General features: G+C 40.7%; 2 protein-coding genes across 4 annotated transcripts in view; one reads left to right on the top strand and one right to left on the bottom strand.

Moving 5' to 3' along the window:
- ZSCAN25 (zinc finger and SCAN domain containing 25) overlaps positions 1 to 21091 on the top strand; it is a 54729-nt gene that overhangs the window by 26914 nt on the left and 6724 nt on the right. Inside the window, exon 8 of one of the 3 annotated variants that reach the window (XM_055393124.2) lies at positions 4339 to 9012. The exons of the other annotated variants lie outside the window; for them this stretch is intronic. Within the exon in view, the coding sequence (XP_055249099.1) occupies positions 4339 to 4391 (53 nt within the window). The 3' untranslated portion in view covers positions 4392 to 9012. Of the gene's footprint in view, positions 1 to 4338; positions 9013 to 21091 lie in introns of those variants that run through there. 3 annotated transcript variants of the gene reach the window in all.
- The window catches only part of LOC101147010 (cytochrome P450 3A5), a 31904-nt gene continuing 15896 nt past the window's right edge, over positions 5084 to 21091 (bottom strand). The window contains exons 8-13 of the mRNA XM_019030928.4: positions 20830 to 20957; positions 19678 to 19744; positions 17361 to 17521; positions 9425 to 9651; positions 6942 to 7101; positions 5084 to 5271 (exon numbers count right to left, since the gene is read on the bottom strand). Of these exons, the coding sequence (XP_018886473.1) occupies positions 5176 to 5271; positions 6942 to 7101; positions 9425 to 9651; positions 17361 to 17521; positions 19678 to 19744; positions 20830 to 20957 (839 nt within the window). The 3' untranslated portion in view covers positions 5084 to 5175. The remainder of the gene's footprint in view (positions 5272 to 6941; positions 7102 to 9424; positions 9652 to 17360; positions 17522 to 19677; positions 19745 to 20829; positions 20958 to 21091) is intronic.

Here is a 21091-nt window from a genome sequence, read left to right as displayed (position 1 = left end):
AAATTCTGGTGTTTATAGGATCGAGTTTACACTTCCAAGTCTGTAAGAGTGACTAAGCTTCTGAACCTTTTATGGTTGCATTATGTGCAGGATGAGAACGGGAATGTTCCTCTCCCCATACCCCTAAGCAAGCAGCCTGCAGGCCAAGACCGGTGCCCATCTAGAAAGGCGTTTGCCATAAGAGAAGAATCATCTTACCCTATGTACTCCATTGGACTTTAGAAGACTGTGAGCCGGAAAGTCTCCTTACAAACCAGCATAGAGCAAGGTTAGGTGAAGGTCTTTCATGTTTACCCATTGCTGCCCCTCTTTGTTTTTTTTTTCTTGTTCATTTTTTTTTTCCATGGGGCCAAATCATTATATTCTTCACCATTACAGCAAATGCATATTGAACATTTCTTCATATTGATGTCAACTCTTCATGTCATTTTCACAGGCTTGGGGTGAGATTCTGTTGAGTTTTTTGTGGTTTTATGGCCAGAGACCCAGAAAGGCTGATTCTTGCCCTGCCAATCATCCCAACCCCGATGGCCCAAGGAGCAACAGCAGATGGGGCTCTCAGTCCCACTGTAGTAGTCTCTGAGCTGCACCCAGTAACCTGCATCATAGAGGTCACTGGGGAAGGGAGTTGCGAGATCGTGTAGGCTTGTATTGCTCCCCCCTCTCAGCCCCACATCTGAGTTGAAGACCTGTGGGTTCAGGCACACTGTGCAGGAGGGAGATTGGAGACCAAATGGGAATTCCAAGAGATGCACAAGCAGAAGACTGTTCAGGGCCAGGCAAAAAGGAAGGAAGCTTCATCTCAGATGCTGACCCTGTGAGGCACACCACCCTTCATAAAATAGGGGCCAGTGAGATCCTGGGGCTCTGACAAGCACACACTTAATTCTTTTTCTTTGGATGGGATCAGGATCAAGGAGACAAAGGGACTGGGTTAAGGCAAAATCTCTTGGAGAAGGTCGTCAGTGTTCTTTCTCCAGTGTTTGCTGTCATCGTCCTTGTCATCATTGTCACCGTCACCATCATTAGCTGTAGCAGCACACTTGTACTGAGTCATTGTTTTACACCAGGTGCTGTGATAGATTCTTCTGTGGATGGGGTTATTTGGATAAACAGGATCTTTTATACAACTTAAGAACAAACAGTCCTGTTTGGGGTAGCATTTGGGGTGCACTTGACTGATGCCAAGCAGAGCATGAAAAGGGCTGTCACAGAATTTGCATTCTGGAGAGCTCTGGAGGGGAAAGAAGACCCTCTCCTGGCCTGGGGCACTGGAGGCTTCATGAAGAACATGATACTTGATCTGAGCCTTGAAGGACAAGTGGAATTTTGTAGATAGAAATGGGCAAGTTGGGCTGCCTGAACAGCATGAGGGGGACTAAAAGCATGGTGTCTTTGGTAAATGAGAGGGACTTGGACTAGAAGGCAGTTGTTGGGACCCTCTGAGTAATTCTTTTTCCTCCGCCACGCCCTTTGCAGCCTATTACTGTAATTGATAGGAAACTGCATATAACTCCTCTCACGTGAACTCATTTTTATGAGGCCTTTCTTCATTTGTTTCCTTTCCCAAGTCAATGAGTGGAGAAGCACATTCCTAGGGATTATGATAGCCGATTTCCTGCATGTTCTTCACTCACAGAAAAGCAATGCCAGATCTGGTCTCCTTTCTTTCCTTTCCATGTATGTAACAGACCTTTCTTTTTTTGAAAAAAAGAGAACACATAGTGGGACAGGTTGAGGTCAGCTCAGGAGGTCAGGAGGGTCAGACATGAGACCTTCACTGCAGACACTCCTGATGCAAGTGCCCAGAGCCACAGAAGCCCACCCAGCAGGAGCAGGACGGCTTTGAGGAGGACGATCAAGCCTGGCCCCAGAGCTAGGTTCACTTCAGAATGTGGGGATGGTCTCACTCTGTTGCCAGGCTGGAGGGCAATGGCGTGATCTTGGCTCACTGCAACCTCCGCCTCCTGGGTTCAAGCGATTCTCATGCCTCAGCCTCCCGAGTAGCTGAGATTACAGGTGCGTGCCACCACATGCAGCTAATTTTTGTATTTTTAGTAGATATGGGGTTTCACCATGTTGGCCAGGATAGTCTCGATGATCTGACCTCGTTATCTGCCCACCTCGGCGTCTGAAAGTGCTGGGATTACAGGCATGAGCCACTATGCTCAGCTGATCTCATTCCTTTTTATGGCTGCATAGTATCCCATGGTTTATATGTACCACATTTTCTTTATTCAGTCCGTAATTGATGGGTGTTTAGGTTAATTTCATATCTTTGCTATTGTGAGTAGTACTGCAGTGAACATATGTGTGCATGTGTCTTTATGATTTATATTCCTCTGGATATATACCCAGTAATGGGATTGCTGGGCCAAGTGGTATTTCTGTCTTTAGATCTTTGAGGGATTGCCACACTATTTTCCATAATGGTTGAACTAATTCACACTCCCACCGACAGTGTATAAGTGTTTATTTTTCTCCACAACCTTGCCAACACCTGTTATTTTTTGACTCTTTATTAATAGCCATTCTGACTGGTGTTAGATGGTATCTTATTGTGGTTTTGATTTGCACTTCTCTAGTAATCAGTGATGTTAACCTTTTTTTTTTATATGGTTGTCATCCACATGTATGTCTTCTTTTGAAAAATGTCTGTTCATGTCCATTGCCCATTTTTTAATGTTTTTTTCTTGTAAATTTAAGTTCTTTATAGATGTTGGCTGTTAGACCTTTGTTGGATGTATAGTTTGCATTTCTTTTCCCCAGTCTGTGTTCTTGGCACCTTTGTTAAAAATGAGTTCACTGTAGATGTGTAGATTTGTTTCTGGGGTCTCTATTCTGTTCCACTGGTCTATGTGTCTGTTTTTATACCAGTACCAGGCTGTTTTGGTTACTATAGCTCTGTAGTATACTTTGAAGTCAGGTAAATGTGTTTCCTCCAGTTTTGTTCTTTTTGCTGATGTTAGCTTTGGCTATTCTTGGTCTTTTGTGAATCCATACAAATTTTAGGATTAAAAAAATATTTCTGTGAAGAATGTCATTGGTATTTTGACAGGGATTGCATTGAATCCATATATTGCTTTGGGTATTGTGGACATTTTTAACAATATTGATTCTTGAAATATATAAACATGGAATATCTTTCTGTTTTTGTGTCCTCTTCAATTTCTTTCATAGTGTTTTATAGTTTTCATTGTACAGATCTTTCACTTCTTTGATTAAGTTAATTCCTAGGTATTTAATTTTATTTGTGGCTATTGATTTTATTTCAGATTGTTCCTTGCTGGCATATAGAAGTGCTACCAATTTTGTACGTTGATTTTGTATCCTGCAAATTTACTGAATTTGTTTATCAGTTCTAATAGTTCTTTGGTGGAGTCTTTAGGTTTTTAAAATATCATTTGGAAGCCATATGGAAATATCATTTAGAAATCATTTCCAAATACCATTTAGAAACCATTTGAGCGTTTTCTTACTTCCTGGCACAAAAAGTATCCTGGGCTCATCTTGAACATTTTTAGTCCTAGCCCTGGCATCAGCTATTTCTCTAACGAGCTCTGGTTCCCTTCAGTGGAAAATGATATTCATAAGCCAAGATCTAGGCACTAAGTATACTCATTGCTATTGAAATGTCATTATTATCTAGCCCTATCAGTGGAGAGAAGTAGGGAATATATGTTTTATACACACACACACACACACACACATGCTCACACATACAAACACATATATTTACATCTATCTAATTATCTATCAACTATTATCTATCTATCATCTGTCTATCTATCCATCTATCTATCTAGAAAAGTATGAATGTACACTGATACATCCATTCCAATCTAACACCATAGGATTAATGCTAGCTTTCTCCCTTTCTGAATCTATGACTCTTTTCGGCAAAAGTGACACACCTAGCTTCCAGTATACTTTATTTACTTATGTGATCAATCCCTTCTATGTAGCCAACTCTCACCCATCCCTTCCCACTCATGGACACCCTCCTCACCTCACGTGGGTTCTCCAGGCCCTATTTAGGCTCTGGCTGCTCTTGAAGGCCACACCTCTGTGTGGACCCCTTCTCTGATTGCTTGGGCTCCCGCTTCCAGGTCAGGCTGCCCCTCCATGTGGACGCCTTCCCCAGCACACTTGGAATCTGACTTGGAGCCACCATGACTCTCTCGTCCACCTTAATGTGTGGCTACCACATGGCTGTAACCCACCTAATGGCTTTAGTATTCAGAAAAGGAGGGAAGAGGAAAGAATAAAAAAGGAAAATGAATAGTGCTTTTAGACATGCTGCCCAATCAACTGACCAATTGACCATTTTTTATTCAGTGTTCATTGCATTAAGACAATTGGGAGGTGAAGATGGAATGCAAGACGTATAAGAAAACATGTTTCCTGTGTTCCAGAAATGTCAGGGGAGATGTGGTAAAAATAATAAATCATAACTAATAATATGATAAGTGCTTCGTTGAGTGTTACAAAAAATATGTTCTTCAAAGAAGGCAGAATGAAACTATGAATATTCTCTCCAAACAATGGGCAAAGTCACAGCAGATTAACTCTCACCTATGTTAATAATCAAATTGGAATTCTGACAAAGGCCCCACACCAACAGTGATTACAATGATAAAAAATGTTTATTTGCTGGTTTTCAGTCATTCAGTTCTATAGATTTCTCTTTAGTGTGCAGGACAGCATCAGATAATATTTTTGTAAAGGGGATTTTATCACTTCGCTTAATATAAAACTTATTATAGAATATTACAAATAAAACGTGATATAAATGTCACTATTAGAGTCATCATGATAATTCTTATTTTTCTTAAAAGTTATGGATCAAATTGTTGAGAAATATTTATTCTCTGATGAGAGCTCAGGAGGAGTTGATAATGCTAACTAGAGGTGGGTAGAGGTAGTCCTATGAGAAGCAGAGAAGCTGAGTCTACCTATCTGTCACTTACCTGGTCACCTCCTTTATACTACATAATGCACAACACTCTACACAGACTCTGGGAGAGCTCAATGAATGTACAAAATCACCAACTACTCATGCAGTACATTAGATTAAGCCCGTCTTTATTTCAGGGTTTTATTGACTAAGTTGAAATCTCTGGTGTTCTGGGGCACAGCTTTCTTGAAGACCAAAGTAGAAGTCCTTAGAATAACTCACTCTCCACTTAGGGTTCCATCTCTTGAATCCACCTTTAGAACAATGGGTTTTTCTGGTTGAAGAAGTCCTTGTGTGTCTAATTTCAAGGGGATCTACAATAGTTAAACAAGCATATGGAGAATTAATAAATGAAGTGAAAGAAGAAAAGATGGAAGCAAAGTAGAAAAAATACGACAAAAATGCTTTGCAAGCATATAAAAACGACTCAACACCATGTATCTTGAATTCTTCATACTTAATCTATAAGCTGGGTAAATACTGGATAGTAAAAGCACTCACCATCCATCGTTTAACAAAATATTTATGGACCACCGACTCTGTGCCAGGCCTGAGACAAATTCTTGTGGACTTGTGTTTTTTTTTAATTTAAATCTTAAGTAAAAAGGATGAGTTTTAAAAATTAAATCCAGATTAGTAGGTATTATGGCAAACTATTTTGGAAGTGCTATATAAAGTTAAATTTTTATAGGTTAAAACTTGCAAGGTAATCCTGAGTAGCTGTTGTGCAGTTTAATTATGTGGGCAGTTTTCAACTTCCAGAGTCTAGTAACCCTTCCCAGTTGAACCCATCAAGTGCAATGATGGGAAATGTCTTCAGAAAGAATTATTCTTTTCTTTTTAACATCTCCTCTTGGCTTCCAAGCGTAGTGCAAACGGGGAATTTCTCAAGTTGTACAGTGTTTTGACTCATACTTCTAGCACTATTGTCACTGAGTCACCCCTTCACTGCTGGGGGAGCCACCAACAGAGTAACATTCTGATCTCAGTTCAGTGAGGGGAAAGCAAGTTGCCATGGATACAAAGAAGTGCCAGCCTGAGATGCCTGAGAGCTTGCCAGGGAATATCTTCCCTGTCCCAGGTGTGCCAGAGGCCCACTTTCTGTCAGGGCTGAGCCCCCTGCCTGAATACACACATAGGAAAGCTACACAGCTGCCCTGAAGCCATAGATAAGATGGCAACCATCTCCATCCTCCTCCTCTCCCAAGCACAAAGTGTACTTAAGGGGTAGAGTTGCATATTAAATGCACTGGTCCTGGAAATAAGACTTATAGGCTATTGCTTAATATGAATCAATGACATCTGTTCTTTAACTTCTTCAGAGAAAAGATTCTAAATCTTTCTTTAAATGTATCACCTGGAACATAAGGTCAAGGAGTAAGGATAGCCCTGCTCTATGGTAGTCCTTCATATCCACCAGAAATGCCTGAAATTAGTCATTCTCCACCTTGGCTTCACGTGAGAACTAATCAGGGGTTCACCTGACAGCATGACAGAACCTAGTCACGCTCTGGGTTAATTAGTTTAGAATTTCTGAGATGTCACAGGCATCATGAATTTTTAAAGCTCCCTGGTGATTCCAATATACAGCTAGTGGTTGAGAACCACTGTCATGAGAGAGCTTCTGCAGATTCTGGTGATGGAGAACACCATTTAAGTCACAGCCAGGTAATCATTGCACTTCATGATTGTGCAAAACACTTCTTCTTTCCAATTGACTTGAAACTGAGTTTAAACTTACTCAGGTTCAAAGAGACTACACATAATCATGTCATGCTAATCTGCGTGGACTTTACATGATGTTCTTAATGCTACAGGTTTTGAAGTCCAGAACTGAAGCATCCTTAATGATCAAAGATGGATCCAAATAGGTTCTTTGGCCCATAGAATGAATTATTAAAAGATAAACATGCATATTCTTTTAAAAAATATATACCCTTCAGTTAAAAAAATTCTTAATAAAACATACAGAAAGTGTACTGACCTGTGTTTCTTTACAAGGTTTGAAGGAGAAGTTCTGAAGGACTCTGATTAGAGCAAGTTTCATGTTCATGAGAGCAAACCTCATGCCAATGCAGTTTCTGGGTCCAGTTCCAAAGGGTGTGTATATGTAAGGATCTATGCTGTCCTTCTTCTTATTGAACCTAGTTCCATATTGGTAGATTAAATAGTTAATGAAACATAAAAACCACAGAGTTACATGTTAGGGGTTCTTACTTAAGAACAACCTCCCTCCACCTCCCAACCAGTAGTACACAGGATACTTTTGTGGGCTGGTCATTGAAATCCTGCTTTGGTTATTTCGTTATAATCATCATAACCTACAGGTACTTTCAATTCTCCATACCCTATAGGAGCGTTTCTTGAGATGAGATGAATATTGTTGCAAATAATATTTATCTCTAAACACTAAAATTATATTCAGGGTGGTGATGTGTTCACACTATAAAAGGCACATAAGTGATAAGACTGATGGATGGAAAAGTGGATTCCTGCCTCAACTCACACTTACGTTGGTCACATGCTCATTGAGAAAGGAGAAGGAGAAAATGTCTTGTGCTATTTCAAGTTGTTATTTTTCCCTTTCCTTCTCCTGTCATCTCTTTTTTTCTAATTCCCCTCCTCCTCCTCTCTACCTTCCCCGTCCACCTTCTCCTCTGCCTCCTTCTCCTCCTCCTTCTCTTCCTTGTTCTTCTCTCCATCTCTTCCTCTCTTTCTCCCCCACACCCTTACAGGATAGTTTAAGTCGCATAAGTTACATGGGCATATGATGCTACCCTACTGTAGTGTCATCACTGCTTTCCTTGATCTGTTCCATTAGGCTATAAATTCTTTGAAGATTGACCCATGTTTTATTCAAATTTGATTTCTAAATATTTGATTATAGTAAGGAAAAAATGTTGATTCGAGGAAAGTAATAATGGCATTGTTGTCATATGTTTTTACAGGAGTCTTTATATTTTGGAGAGCATTCTGAAATATTTACAGGCTATTGCTTCAAAATAACATGATAGTCAGGAGGAGGGTGGTGGTGGCATTTGGATGGGGCAGCTAACATGGATTGATGGCTGTTGGAACCAGTGATAGATATATGGAGATGCAGGAAAACTATTCTATAGGCTGGTGTCTGTACCATATACTTGTGTATATGTCAGACATTCTCTAATATATATATACACACACATATACATATATATCACATGAATTTATGGATTTATGTAAATCATATGGATTTATGGATTTATATAAATCATATGAATTTCTCCCTGCCTGGCCAAGTTCCTGACACATGGCAAGCACTATCTTTTTGGTGACTGAGTGATTCAAAGTGAAGTACAGCGAGTGGTCTCTGATTTCGTATTAGTGCAGCCACAGGAGGTGGAAGTGCTGAGCTTGCAGGAAACATAGAAGTCCTCTACTCCAAAAAACAGAGAACTTGGTCAGCTCTGACTTACTCTGTGAACAAGTATTATGTACAGACTCCATGCTAGCACTAGGGACACCATGACCAACAAGACAAGGTTCCTCCCATCAGCAAACTTGCGGGTAGGGGCTAATGAAAGTCTAGATCCCAAGCATCCTAAATCACCAGCCAGTACCCTAAAAATTTCATTCTAAATTTTGCTTAATAATACAGTAATGGGAAAACACCAACTATATCCAGAGTGCGAACTATGCCTAAGGCCTGACCTTGTCCCTGAATTCCCAGAAGAGCATGCTCAAGACACCTCCAAGGAGGAGTGTGTGAGATGTCTACTGAGAGTATAAGGGAGCTGGCACAGGACTGCAGCCACAGATAGGACCAGGAGGACCTGTGCTGTCTTGTGTCTTCAGTGAAGTGGCTTAAACCGTTAGGGATGAGGAGTTCTCAGGACCTCAGCCTGCACTCTTATAATTACTACAGAGGAAATAGCAAGTAACGTTGAAAGCAAATGGAATGTGGAAGCATGTTTTAAAGTTGCTGTTAAATTCAGAGAGCTAAAGGGCACAGCATAGAAAAAACAGAAAGGAATAAAAAGCCTATACACCTGAAATAACATCATGGTTAAATGGTTTATGGCATATGCAATATATACATATATATATTTATATATATATATACATATATATGTATATTTATAGTAATATAGGTCAGTGGATAGTTTCCTGTTAAATCAAGTAAGCAGCAATTCAAACCAAATAAAAAGTGATACCATTCTAATTTTTAAAAATCTATATAGGCATAGAAAAATGCCCACAGGGACATAATTGATGATCTTCGTCTTGTGCTGGGACTGTGGATGGATGTAGTTTCGTTTTTTCTAGTCTGTGGTTTGTAAAGTTTGATAATTATCACTTTTTTTGTGATAAAAAGACTTACAAGCAAATGATTGTACAACCACACGATTGTCATGTAGATTAAGAGAGGCAGACTATGCTTGAACCAGCCTGGGTCAGGGTGAGCTCCATTTCCCTGGAGACTTGTACCTTTCAGGGCGGAACTCCTCAGGCTCTGTCCAGTACTTTGGGTCATGGTGAAGAGCATAAGTTGGAATCACCACCATTGACCCTTTGGGAATGAATACCCCATTGATTTCAACATCTTTCTTGCAGGTCCTCTCAAGTCTAATAGCAACTGGGAATAATCTGAGTGTTTCATTCACCACCATGTCAAGGTACTCTATCTGTACCACGGCATCATAGGTAGGTGGTGCCTGGAAGGAAAGAAACAGAATTGGATAATTTGAGATTTTGAATTAACTCTCAACTGAGTCCATGCAGTACTATTGAAGTATTAGAAGCTCCAGAGAATAACTCATACTGGTAAATGATCATAGTATTCGTGAAGTATTTTAATAACTGGCATGTCCATTGATGTGCTCAGTGACCTACTGAGATGTGTGGAGGAGTTATGAATGTAGGAGATATTCAAGACCATCCTCATCCCAGGGACTGAAATCCTTAGCATGACCATGTAGTGGTTTTTCTTTCTCATGGGAAGAAATGTGATTAATGGGGCTATGACCATTACCACCAAATAAAATACACCAAAGTCACTATCACCTTTCAAAAAGAGGTCACACATCTGTACCAAGAAAGAAAAACAGGGAAAAGAGCAAATATCCTCTTCACACAAGGATTATTGGTTGCAGAGTCCTGCTTGGTAACTCTTTTGAGGAGTTTGAGACCAGCTTGGGCAACATGGTGAAAACCCATCTCTACAAAAAATACAAAAACTAGCTGGGTGTGGTGGCGTGTGCCTGTAGTTCCAGCTACTCAGGAGACAGAGGCGGGAGGATGGTTTGAGCCTGGGAGGCAGAGTTTGCAGTGAGCTGAGATTGCACCACTGCCCTCCAGCTTGGGTCGTAGAGTCAGACCCTGTCTCAAATAAATAAATAAATAAATAAATAAATAATTTGTGGATAAACTTGTTCCTTTCTATCACAAATACGACAAAATAAATTTATGATTGGATGCTACCAAGGTACACAATTTGAGTTCTAGTTAAAGTTATGAAGAGAATAGAACCCCACACTCAGCCCCATCCCCTCCTTTTGGAACAGTTTCCTAGTTGTTGCTTCAGGGCTGGACTGTAATCTTCAGGACTGGATGTAAATGTCCCTTTGTGTCTGCCTCACAGCCACACCAGGGTCAGCCCCACAGGCCAGGTCTCTTCACACTAAAAAGAATCCCAGTTTGGGCAGAAGTCTGAAAACTGTGGATGATATGTACCTAGCACTTGGTGTTATATTTGGGAGGCAGTATTGTAGAGGGTTAGAGTTTAGCTCAGGATTCAGATACCCTGGTTCCTAGCTTGGCTTCTTGGCCAGTGGCTACCTGACTGGAACATGAGACAGGTGTGGGGAGAGCTGAGTCAGCCTCCATCACGCCCCCAGGGCCAGGCTACCTCAGACCATAGCCAGACCAGAGTGAGTCCAGTCAGTATCAGCAGAACTCACTATCCAGTCTTGTGAGCAATAAATGCTTCCCATTAGATGCCACTGAGGTTTTTGGATTTTTTTTTATACTTTAAGTTTTAGGGTACATGTGCACAACGTGCAGGTTTGTTACATATGTATACATGTGCCATGTTGGTGTGCTGCACCCATTAACTCATCATTTAACATTCGGTATATCTCCTAGTGCTATCCCTCCCCACTCCTCCTACCCCACAACAGGCCCCAGTGTGTGATATTCCCCTTCCTGTGTCCATGTGTTCTCATTGTTCAATTCCTACCTACGAGTGAGAACATACAGTGTTTGGTTTTTTGTCCTTGCCATAGTTTGCTGAGAATGATGGTTTCCAGCTTCATCCATGTCTCTACAAAGGACATGAACTCATCATTTTTTATGGCTGCGTAGCATGCCATGGTGTATACGTGCCACATTTTCTTAATCCAGTCTATCATTATTGGACATTTGGGTTGGTTCCAAGTCTTTGCTATTGTGAATAGTGCTGCAATAAACATAAGTGTGCATGTGTCTTTATAGCAGCATGATTTATAATCCTTTGGGTATATACCCAGTAATGGGATGGCTGGGTCAAATGGTATTTCTAGCTCTAGATCCCTGAGGAATCGCCACACTGACTTCCACAGTGGTTGAACTAGTTTACAGTCCCACCAACAGTGTAAAAGTGTTCCTGTTTTCTCCACATCCTCTCCAGCACCTGTTGTTTCCTGACTTTTTAATGATCGCCATTCTAACTGGCGTGAGATGGTATCTCATTGTAGTTTTGATTTGCATTTCTTTGATGGCCAGTGATGATGAACATTTTTTCATGTGTCTGTTGGCTGCATAAATGTCTTTTGAGAAGTGTCTGTTCATATCCTTCCCCCACTTGTTGATGGGGTTGTTTGTTTTTTTCTTGTAAATTTGTTTGAGATCATTGTAGATTCTGGATATTAGCCCTTTGTCAGATGAGTAGGTTGCAAAAATTTTCTCCCATTCTGTAGGTTGCCTGTTCACTCTGATGGTAGTTTCTTTTGCTGTGCAGAAGCTCTTTAGTTTCAGTAGATCCCATTTGTCAATTTTGGCTTTTGTTGCCATTGCTTTTGGTGTTTTAGACATGAAGTCCTTGCCCATGCCTCTGTACTGAATGATATTGCCTAGGTTTTCTTCTAGGGTTTTTATGGTTTTAGGTCTAACATGTAAGTCTTTAATCCATCTTGAATTAATTTTTGTATAAGCTGTAAGGAAGGGATCCAGTTTCAGCTTTCTACAGTTTTCCCAGCACCATTTATTAAATAGGGAATCCTTTCCCCATTGCTTGTTTTTGTCAGGTTTGTCAAAGATCAGATGGTTGTAGATATGTGGCATTCTTTCTCAGGGCTCTGTTCTGTTCCATTGATCAATATCTCTGTTTTGGTACCAGTACCATGCTGTTTTAGTACCAGTACCATGCTGTTTTAGTTACTGTAGCCTTGTAGTATAGTTTGAAGTCAGGTAGCGTGATGCTTCCGGCTTTGTTCTTTTGGCTTAGGATTGACTTGGCAATGCGGGCTCTTTTTTGGTTCCATATGAACTTTAAAGTAGTTTTTTCCAATTCTGTGAAGAAAGTCATTGGTAGCTTGATGGCAATGGCACTGAATCTATAAATTACCTTGGGCAGTATGGCCATTTTCATGATATTGATTCTTCCTACCCATGAGCATGGAATGTTGTTCCATTTGTTTGTATCCTCTTTTATTTCATTGAGCAGTGGTTTGTAATTCTTCTTGAAGAGGTCCTTCACATCCCTTGTAAGTTGAATTCCTAGGTATTTTATTGTCTTTGAAGCAATTGTGAATGGGAGTTCACTCATGATTTGGCTCTCTGTTTGTCTGTTATTGGTGTATAAGAATGCTTGTGATTTTTGCACATTGATTTTGTATCCTGATACTTTGCTGAAGTTGCTTATCAGCTTAAGGAGATTTTGGGCTGAGACGATGGGGTTTTCTAGATATACAATCATGTCATCTGCAAACAGGGACAATTTGACTTCCTCTTTTCCTAATTGAATACCCTTTATTTCTTTCTCTTGCCTGATTGCCCTGGCCAGAACTTCCAACACTATGTTGAATAGGAGTGGTGAGAGAGGGCATCCCTGTCTTGTGCCAGTTTTCAAAGGGAATGCTTCCAGTTTCTGTCCATTCAGTATGATATTGGCTGTGGGTTTGTCATAAATAGCTCTTATTATTTTGAGATACGTTCCATCAATACCTAATTTATTCAGAGTTTTTAGCATGAAGGGCTGTTGAATTTTGTCAAAGGCCTTTTCTGCATCTATTGAGATAATTATGTGGTTTTTGTCATTGGTTCTGTTTATATGCTGGATTATGTTTATTGATTTGCGTATGTTGAACCAGTCTTGCATCCCAGGGATGAAGCCCACTTGATCATGGCGGATAAGCTTTTTGATGTGCTGCTGGATTTGTTTTGCCAGTATTTTATTGAGGATTTTTGTATCAATGTTCATCAGGGATATTGGTCTAAAATTCTCTTTTTTGGTTGTGTCTCTGCCAGGCTTTGGTATCAGGATGATACTGGCCTCATAAAATGAGTTAGGGAGGATTCCATCTTTTTCTATTGATTGGAATAGTTTCAGAAAGAATGGTACCAGGTCCTCCTTGTACCTCTGGTAGACTTCGGCTGTGAATCCATCTGGTCCTGGACTTTTTGGTTGGTAAGCTATTAATTATTGCCTCAATTTCAGAACCTGTTATTGGTCTATTCAGAGATTCAACTTCTTCCTGGTTTAGTCTTGGGAGAGTGTATGTGTCGAGGAATTTATCCATTTCTTCTAGATTTTCTAGTTTATTTGCATAGAGGTGTTTATAGTATTCTCTGATGGTAGTTTGTATTTCTGTGGGATGGGTGGTGATATCCCCTTTATCATTTTTATTGCGTCTATTTGATTCTTCTCTCTTTTCTTCTTTATTAGTCTTGCTAACATTCTATCAATTTTGTTGATCTTTTCAAAAAACCAGCTCCTGGATTCATTGATTTTTTTGAAGGGTTTTTTTGTGTCTCTGTTTCCTTCAGTTCTGCTCTGATCTTAGTTATTTCTTGCCTTCTGCTATCTTTTGAATGTGTTTGCTCCTGCTTCTCTAGTTCTTTTCATTGTGATGTTAGGGTGTCAATGTTAGATCTTTCCTGCTTTCTCTTGTAGGCATTTAGTGCTATAAATTTCCCTCTACACACTGCTTTGAATGTGTCCCAGAGATTCTGGTATGTTGTGTCTTTGTTCTTGTTGGTTTCAAAGAACATCTTTATTTCTGCCTTCATTTCGTTATGTACCCAGTAGTCATTCAGGAGCAGGTTGTTCAGTTTCCATGTAGTTGAGCGGTTTTGAGTGAGTTTCTTAATCCTGAGTTCTAGTTTGATTGCACTGCGGTCTGAGAGACAGTTTGTTATAATGTCTGTTCTTTTACATTTGCTGAGGAGTGCTTTACTTCCAACTATGTGGTCAATTTTGGAATAGGTGTGGTGTGGTGCTGAAAAGAATGTATATTCTGTTGATTTGGGGTGGAGAGTTCTGTAGATGTCTATTATGTCCACTTGGTGCAGAGCTGAGTTCAATTCCTGGATATCCTTCTTAACTTTCTGTCCTGTTGATCTGTCTAGTGTTGACAGTGGGGTGTTAAAGTCTCCCATTATTATTGTGTGGGAGTCTAACTCTCTTTGTAAGTCTCTAAAGACTTGCTTTATGAATCTGGGTGCTCCTGTATTGGGTGCATATATATTTAGGATAGTTAGCTCTTCTTGTTGAATTGATCCCTTTACCATTATGTAATGGCCTTCTTTGTCTCTTTTGATCTTTGTTGGTTTAAAGTCTGTTTTATCAGAGACTAGGATTTCCAACCCCTGCCTTTTTTTGTTTTCCATTTGCTTGGTAGATCTTCCTCCATCCCTTTATTTTGAGCCTATGTGTTACTTTGCACGTGAGATGGGTTTCCTGAATACAGCACACTGATGGGTCTTGACTCTATCCAGTTTGCCAGTCTGTGTCTTTTAATTGGAGCATTTAGCCCATTTACATTTAAGGGTAATATTTTTATATGTGAATTTGATCCTGTCATTATGATGTTAGCTGGTTATTTTGCTCGTTAGTTGATGCAGTTTCTCCTTAGCCTCGATGGTCTTTACAATTTGGCATGTTTTTGCAGTGGCTGGTACCAGTTGTTCCTTTCCATGTTTAGTGCTTCCTTCAGGAGCTCTTTTAGGGCAGGCCTGGTGGTGACAAAATCTCTCAGCATTTGCTTGTCTGTAAAGTATTTTATTTCTCCTTCACTTATGAAGCTTAGTTTGGCTGGAAATGAAATTCTGGGTTGAAAATTCTTTTCTTTAAGAATGTTGAATATTGGCCCCCACTCTCTGCTGGCTTGTAGAGTTTCTGCCGAGAGATCCACTGTTAGTCTGATGGGTTTGTGTTTGTGGGTAACCCGACCTTTCTCTCTGGCTGCCCTTAACATTTTTTCCTTCATTTCAACTTTGGTGAATCTGACAATTATGTGTCTTGGAGTTGCTCTTCTCGAGGAGTATCTTTGTGGCGTTCTCTGTATTTCCTGAATTTGAATGTTGGCCTGCTTTGCTAGATTGGGGAAGTTCTCCTGGATAATATCCTGCAGAATGTTTTCCAACTTCGTTCTATTCTCCCCGTCACTTTCAGGTACACCAATCAGATGTAGATTTGGTCTTTTCACATAGTCCCATATTTCTTGGAGGCTTTGTTCTTTTCTTTTTATTCTTTTTCTTCTAAACTTCTCTTCTCACTTCATTTCATTCATTTGATCTTCCATCACTGATACCCTTTCTTCCAGTTGATTGAATTGGCTACTGAGGCTTGTGCATTCATCACGTAGTTGTCGTGCCATGGTCTTCAGCTCCATCAGGTCCTTCAAGGACTTCTCTGCATTGGTTATTCTAGTTAGCCATTTGTCTAATCTTTTTTCAAGGTTTTTAACTTCTTTGCCATGGGTTCAAACTTCCTCCTTTAGCTCGGAGTAGTTTGATCGTCTGAAGCCTTCTTCTCTCAACTCTTCAAAGTCATTCTACATCCGGCTTTGTTCCATCGCTAGTGCGGAGCTGCGTTCCTTTGGAGGAGGAGAGGTGTTCTGATTTTTAGATTTTTCAGTTTTTCTGCTGTTTTTTCCCCATCTTTGTAGTTTTATCTACCTTTGGTCTTTGATGATGGTGATGTACAGATGGGTTTTGGTGTGGATGTCCTTTCTGTTTGTTAGTTTTCCTTCTAACAGTCAGGATCCTCAGCTGCAGGTCTGTTGGAGTTTGCCGGAGGTCCACTCCAGACCCTGTTTGCCTGGGTATCAGGAGTGGAGGCTGCAGAACAGCGGATATTGGTGACCCGCAAATGCTGCTGCCTGATCATTCCTCTGGAAGTTTTGTCTCAGAGGAGTACCTGACCGTGTGAGGTGTCAGTCTGCCCCTACTGGGGGGTGCCTCCCAGTTAGGCTGCTTGGGGGTCAGGGACCCACTTGAGGAGGCAGTCTGTCTGTTCTCAGATCTCCAGCTGTGTGCTGGGAGAACCGCTACTCTCTTCAAAGCTGTCAGACAGGGACATTTAAGTCTGCAGAGGTTTCTGCTGCCTTTTGGTTGGCTATGCTCTACCCCTAGAGGTGGAGTCTACAGAGGCAGGCAGACCTCCTTGAGCTGCGGTGGGCTTCACCCAGTTTGAGCTTCCTGGCAGCTTTGTTTACCTACTCAAGCCTTAGCAATGGCGGGCGCCCCTCTCCCAGCCTCACTGCTGCCTTGCAGTTCGATCTCAGACTGCTGTGCTAGCAATGAGCGAGGCTCCATGGGCGTAGGACCCTCCGAGCCATGCGCGGGATATATAATCTCCTGGTGTGCCGTTTGCTAAGACCATCAGAAAAGCGCAGTATTAGGGTGGGAGTGACCCGATTTTCCAGGTGCTGTCCGTCACCCCTAGGAAAGGGAATTCCCTGACCCCTTGCACTTCCCAGGTGAGGTGATGCCTCGCCCTGCTTTGGCTCAGGCTGGGTGCACTGCACCCACTGTCCTGCACCCACTCTCCAACAATCCCCATTGAGATGCACCCGGTACCTCAGTTGGAAATGCAGAAATCATTCGTCTTCTGTGTCGCTCACACTGGGAGCTGTAGACTGGAGCTGTTCCTATTTGGCCATCTTCTCGCTACACTTTTTTTTTTTTTTTACTTAGCATTATTGTGATAACAGAAAACAGATGAACCAGGGCCAGCAATATTGTACAAAGATCTTATGCTTCTGCCAGCAGCAACCATTCTCTATGTTTCTCCCTTTGTTTTTCTCCTCAGAGGCTTCCTACATTATGTCAGTGAAAGAATCAGTGATTATGCTTTTTATAAAAATTCTCCTGGGGAGTGGTGAGGAGGCATTTTTGCTAAGGCTTCACCTCTTCCCTTCATCTCCAGGGGTCATCCCCTCGCCTTATTGGGCAAAACTGCATCAATCTCCTTTTGCAGTTTCTGCCGGACATCATGGTGAGTGGCCAGTTCATATAAAGTGAAGGAAAGAACACTGCTGGTGGTTTCATAGCCAGCAAAAATGAAGATTATTGACTGGGCTGCGAGCTCCAGATCAGACAGAGCTGAAAGGAGAGGAAAGACATTTTAGGTAAATCAGGTCAACGTACAACATCACAGCTTAGATGAAATCTAAGTGAAGCTCTCCAATCCCAAGAAGAAAAAATGGAAAAGCAATTCAGAGTCACACTGGGAGTGGTTTTCATTCTGATATGTATCTTACACAGGGCCAGGATGACGCAAAATCATTTTAATCCAGGTTTTCCCAAGGTCTACATGATTGTGGGCCATACACTCCTCATCATGGCATCCCAGCACCAGCACTGCTGTAATTTCCAGAGAGAGCATTTCTGTCTTACATACTCAGTGTTATAGGTGTGTGCCTTGAATGATCCTAAAAGTACTTTATCTGTAAGTAAATATGGGGTAGGCTTTTCCCCAAGAAAAATTTGATTTTCTACAATAGAGCTTGACAAACTTTGTGAGAATTCCAATATAGCTTGACAAACTTTGAGAGAATTTGCAATATTTAGGACCTTTTCTCTGTATATGTCTGAGGGAACTTAAAGGACCAATACTGAGCTACAGATCACCTCTTGCTACTCAAAGTGTGTTTCATGGACCAGCAGCACCAGCCGCATCTGGGAGCTTATTAGAAATGCAGAATCTCAAACCCCACCATCGAACTACTGAATCAAAATCCAAACTTGCAGGAGATATGGTGATTTGTGTGCACAACCTCACTTAAGCAGCATGGATTACATCTTTGACAGGCATCAGGCAATACAAGATCTAGGGTACAGTTCTCAGAATGGACTATCTCAGGATGTACAAGACAGCAGAGATAGACAAAAAGCCAGAAGCGTGGTGATTGACTGTAGTCTGATGAATGGCATTAAAATAGCAGAAGTTCTTATGATTACAGGTTGGCCTCCCTCTTGATATTTCTCCTGAGAGAAGCTCACGATGGTCCATCACTAGTCTGTTTGGTCAGGACTGGATTAGGACCTTTAGAGACCTGGAGCACAGAAATAAATATGGTGCCTGCAGCAATCATGTAACTCACAACCAAACACAATATAAAATGAGTGTGATAAAGGTCTACAGAGTTCTGATTTATCAGTGAATATTTCTGTATGCTGCTGTGGGTAAATTCAACCATCCAATTATTTTATTCAGTTACATTGAACCCCATTATACTGAGTTGAAATTGAACTGTAATTTTAAAGTTGGGAGCTCTGCTGTCCAATCTGGTAGCCACTATCCACATGTGGCTATTTAAATTCAAATTTTATTCAATTAAAATTAAATACTCTTAAAAATTGTTCTTCAGTGGCATTGGCCACATGTCCAGTACTCAATAGCCATATGTGTCTAGTGATTTCTATATGAAACAGTGAAACGATAGACTATTTTCTTTATCACAGCAAGTTTTGTTGAGATAGATAGATGATTAATTGATAAATTATAGGCAGATAGATGATTGACAGATAGATAGACAGACAGAAGTAGATGTAGACATGGACATGTTTAAAGTGGTATACTGGAGTCTGCTGAGTCCTGCTCTCTAGAACCAATTGTTAAATATTCAAAAATTTTGTGAGATGGTTGCCAAATCTTGGTAGCTTGAAATTGACCATGGTTATCATTTTGGCACTGTCTTAGTAATAATGGTTTTGGTCAAAACCATCCATGGGTCATAAAACTAGTAGATACAAGATTGAAGATTGAAGTAGATTTACATGGTATCAGAGGTGTCCCCCATTAGTTACTTATGCATTTCAAAGGGAAAAATAAAACTTTGCAGTAGATTAACTTTGCGAACACACTTTCAAGTACTGCCAGTTAAAATCACCCTTACTGGGATAGTGTGCCTCCTGATCGGTATGTTTGATGTAAATTTCCAAGTAGAGGTTCTCACTTGGTGGATCTGGAGGAGGCTGAGAACTGGCATTTGATCTCATGTAGGTGATCCACAAACCACTGACTGTCCTCCAAGCATTCTAGGTTTGCTTAGGGTTGCCCTTTCAGCCTGGAACATGGCTATACCTGTGGGCTTCTGGAAAGTGCCTCCAGCTACCATTTATAACATCTAAATGTGTGTTGTTCTGCTATGTGGCAAAAATTCTCATCTTCCTGGAATACTTCCTGCACATTTTCAGAACAAGGCCCTCCCTCTTAGTGTCCCCGCCAGTAGCCCTCAGAAGCACTCCTTGGTTACCTTTGTGGGACTCAGTTTCTTTCGAATTCTGGGAGTCAGTCATCAGCTGAAGGAAATCTAGTCGGTGCTAGAAGCAAAAGGAGAGATTTCTTTGGCAGAAAGTGACTCGTGAAGTCAGAAGTAAATCAAAAGTGCAGTCCTCAACCTCCCTTCTTGACTTCCCTCCCTCAACCTCCCTATGGCTTCTTGAAGACGTGTTATCTGAGTCACCAGTGAACAAAAACATTCATCTAAATCCTTGGAAAGCAGGATGTTTTCCTGAAACAAATCTAGCTATCATGTCCAATTGCTTTTTCGCCTTTGCCCTCCCTGTTTCTCATCTTCTCTGTCTTTTGGATACAGCTTTCTGGCCAAAGAGTTGCCGGTTCCATCTCTGGTCATAACTGCTTACCCAGGAAGAAGTACTGGATCTTTTATTCTCCTACCTTTTTCTTCAGCAGTGTCCGTATAGATTAATCTCCTGACATTCCCAGAACTCATCAGCAGCTTTTTTGGGGGAGCATTTTCAAATATTCCAACATTCTCAAACTCTATATAATCTTCAGTGACAGCTGGGTTACCTGGTCCTGTCTCCCTGACCTGCAGACATCCTTCGGCTGGCCTCTAGGGCTCGTGAAGGCGAAGCTGAGTTAGCCAGCCTTGCAACCTCAATTCTCAGAGAAGACCCCTGTTCACTCCAGGCTGTGAAACACTCACATTTACCACACACTACATGTCAGCAGTCGGCAGGTAGCCTCATAGGACCTTTAATTGCAGAATATGTAAAATAAGAGTCTTGGACTTAAAATGATTCTTTACCAATCTGTGATATGAGGAAAGCACAATACCAGTAAAATATATTTTCAAACAGGAAACTTTATCCTTTGACAATTTATTGAAGGGAAGAAAAGTGGTAAAATTTTATCTCAATACTGTTTATATCATGACATACTAATTGTTGTGCCTGATTTCAAGTTTTAAATGCTATCTCTCTGACTCATTCTCATCTCCTTCCCCAATCTCCTTCTTTATTTCTACCAAATGACTTCTCTTGTTCTAAACATAAGTTCTCTGTCTTTATTTTTAAAAATACAGATACATGCTCTATCATGTGTATAAAATCTAAATTTATCAAAACCTAAACATCGTCATTTAACCACCATCAGATTTTACCTTTTGTTTGTCGTTGAGGCGACTTTTCTTCATTCTGTTTACAGATTTACTTAAAAAATTTATGGTATCATTTGGAAACAGAGAGACATTTAATGCTTCAAAAACTGGGGTAAGGAATGGAAAGAGTACTGTGGGAAAAACAAAACAAACAAAAGGAAATCATATTGAAAATGCAAACTTTACCTGGAGCAATTATAATTTTCTCTACCAGTAATAAGAATAAGAACATCATGATTCTGAACTGGAACCCATTCCTTTTATC

This window comes from Gorilla gorilla, chromosome 6, assembly GCF_029281585.2.
Source record: "Gorilla gorilla gorilla isolate KB3781 chromosome 6, NHGRI_mGorGor1-v2.1_pri, whole genome shotgun sequence".
Taxonomy (NCBI): Eukaryota; Metazoa; Chordata; class Mammalia; order Primates; family Hominidae; genus Gorilla; species Gorilla gorilla.
This window is presented reverse-complemented; position numbering and strand designations above follow the sequence as displayed.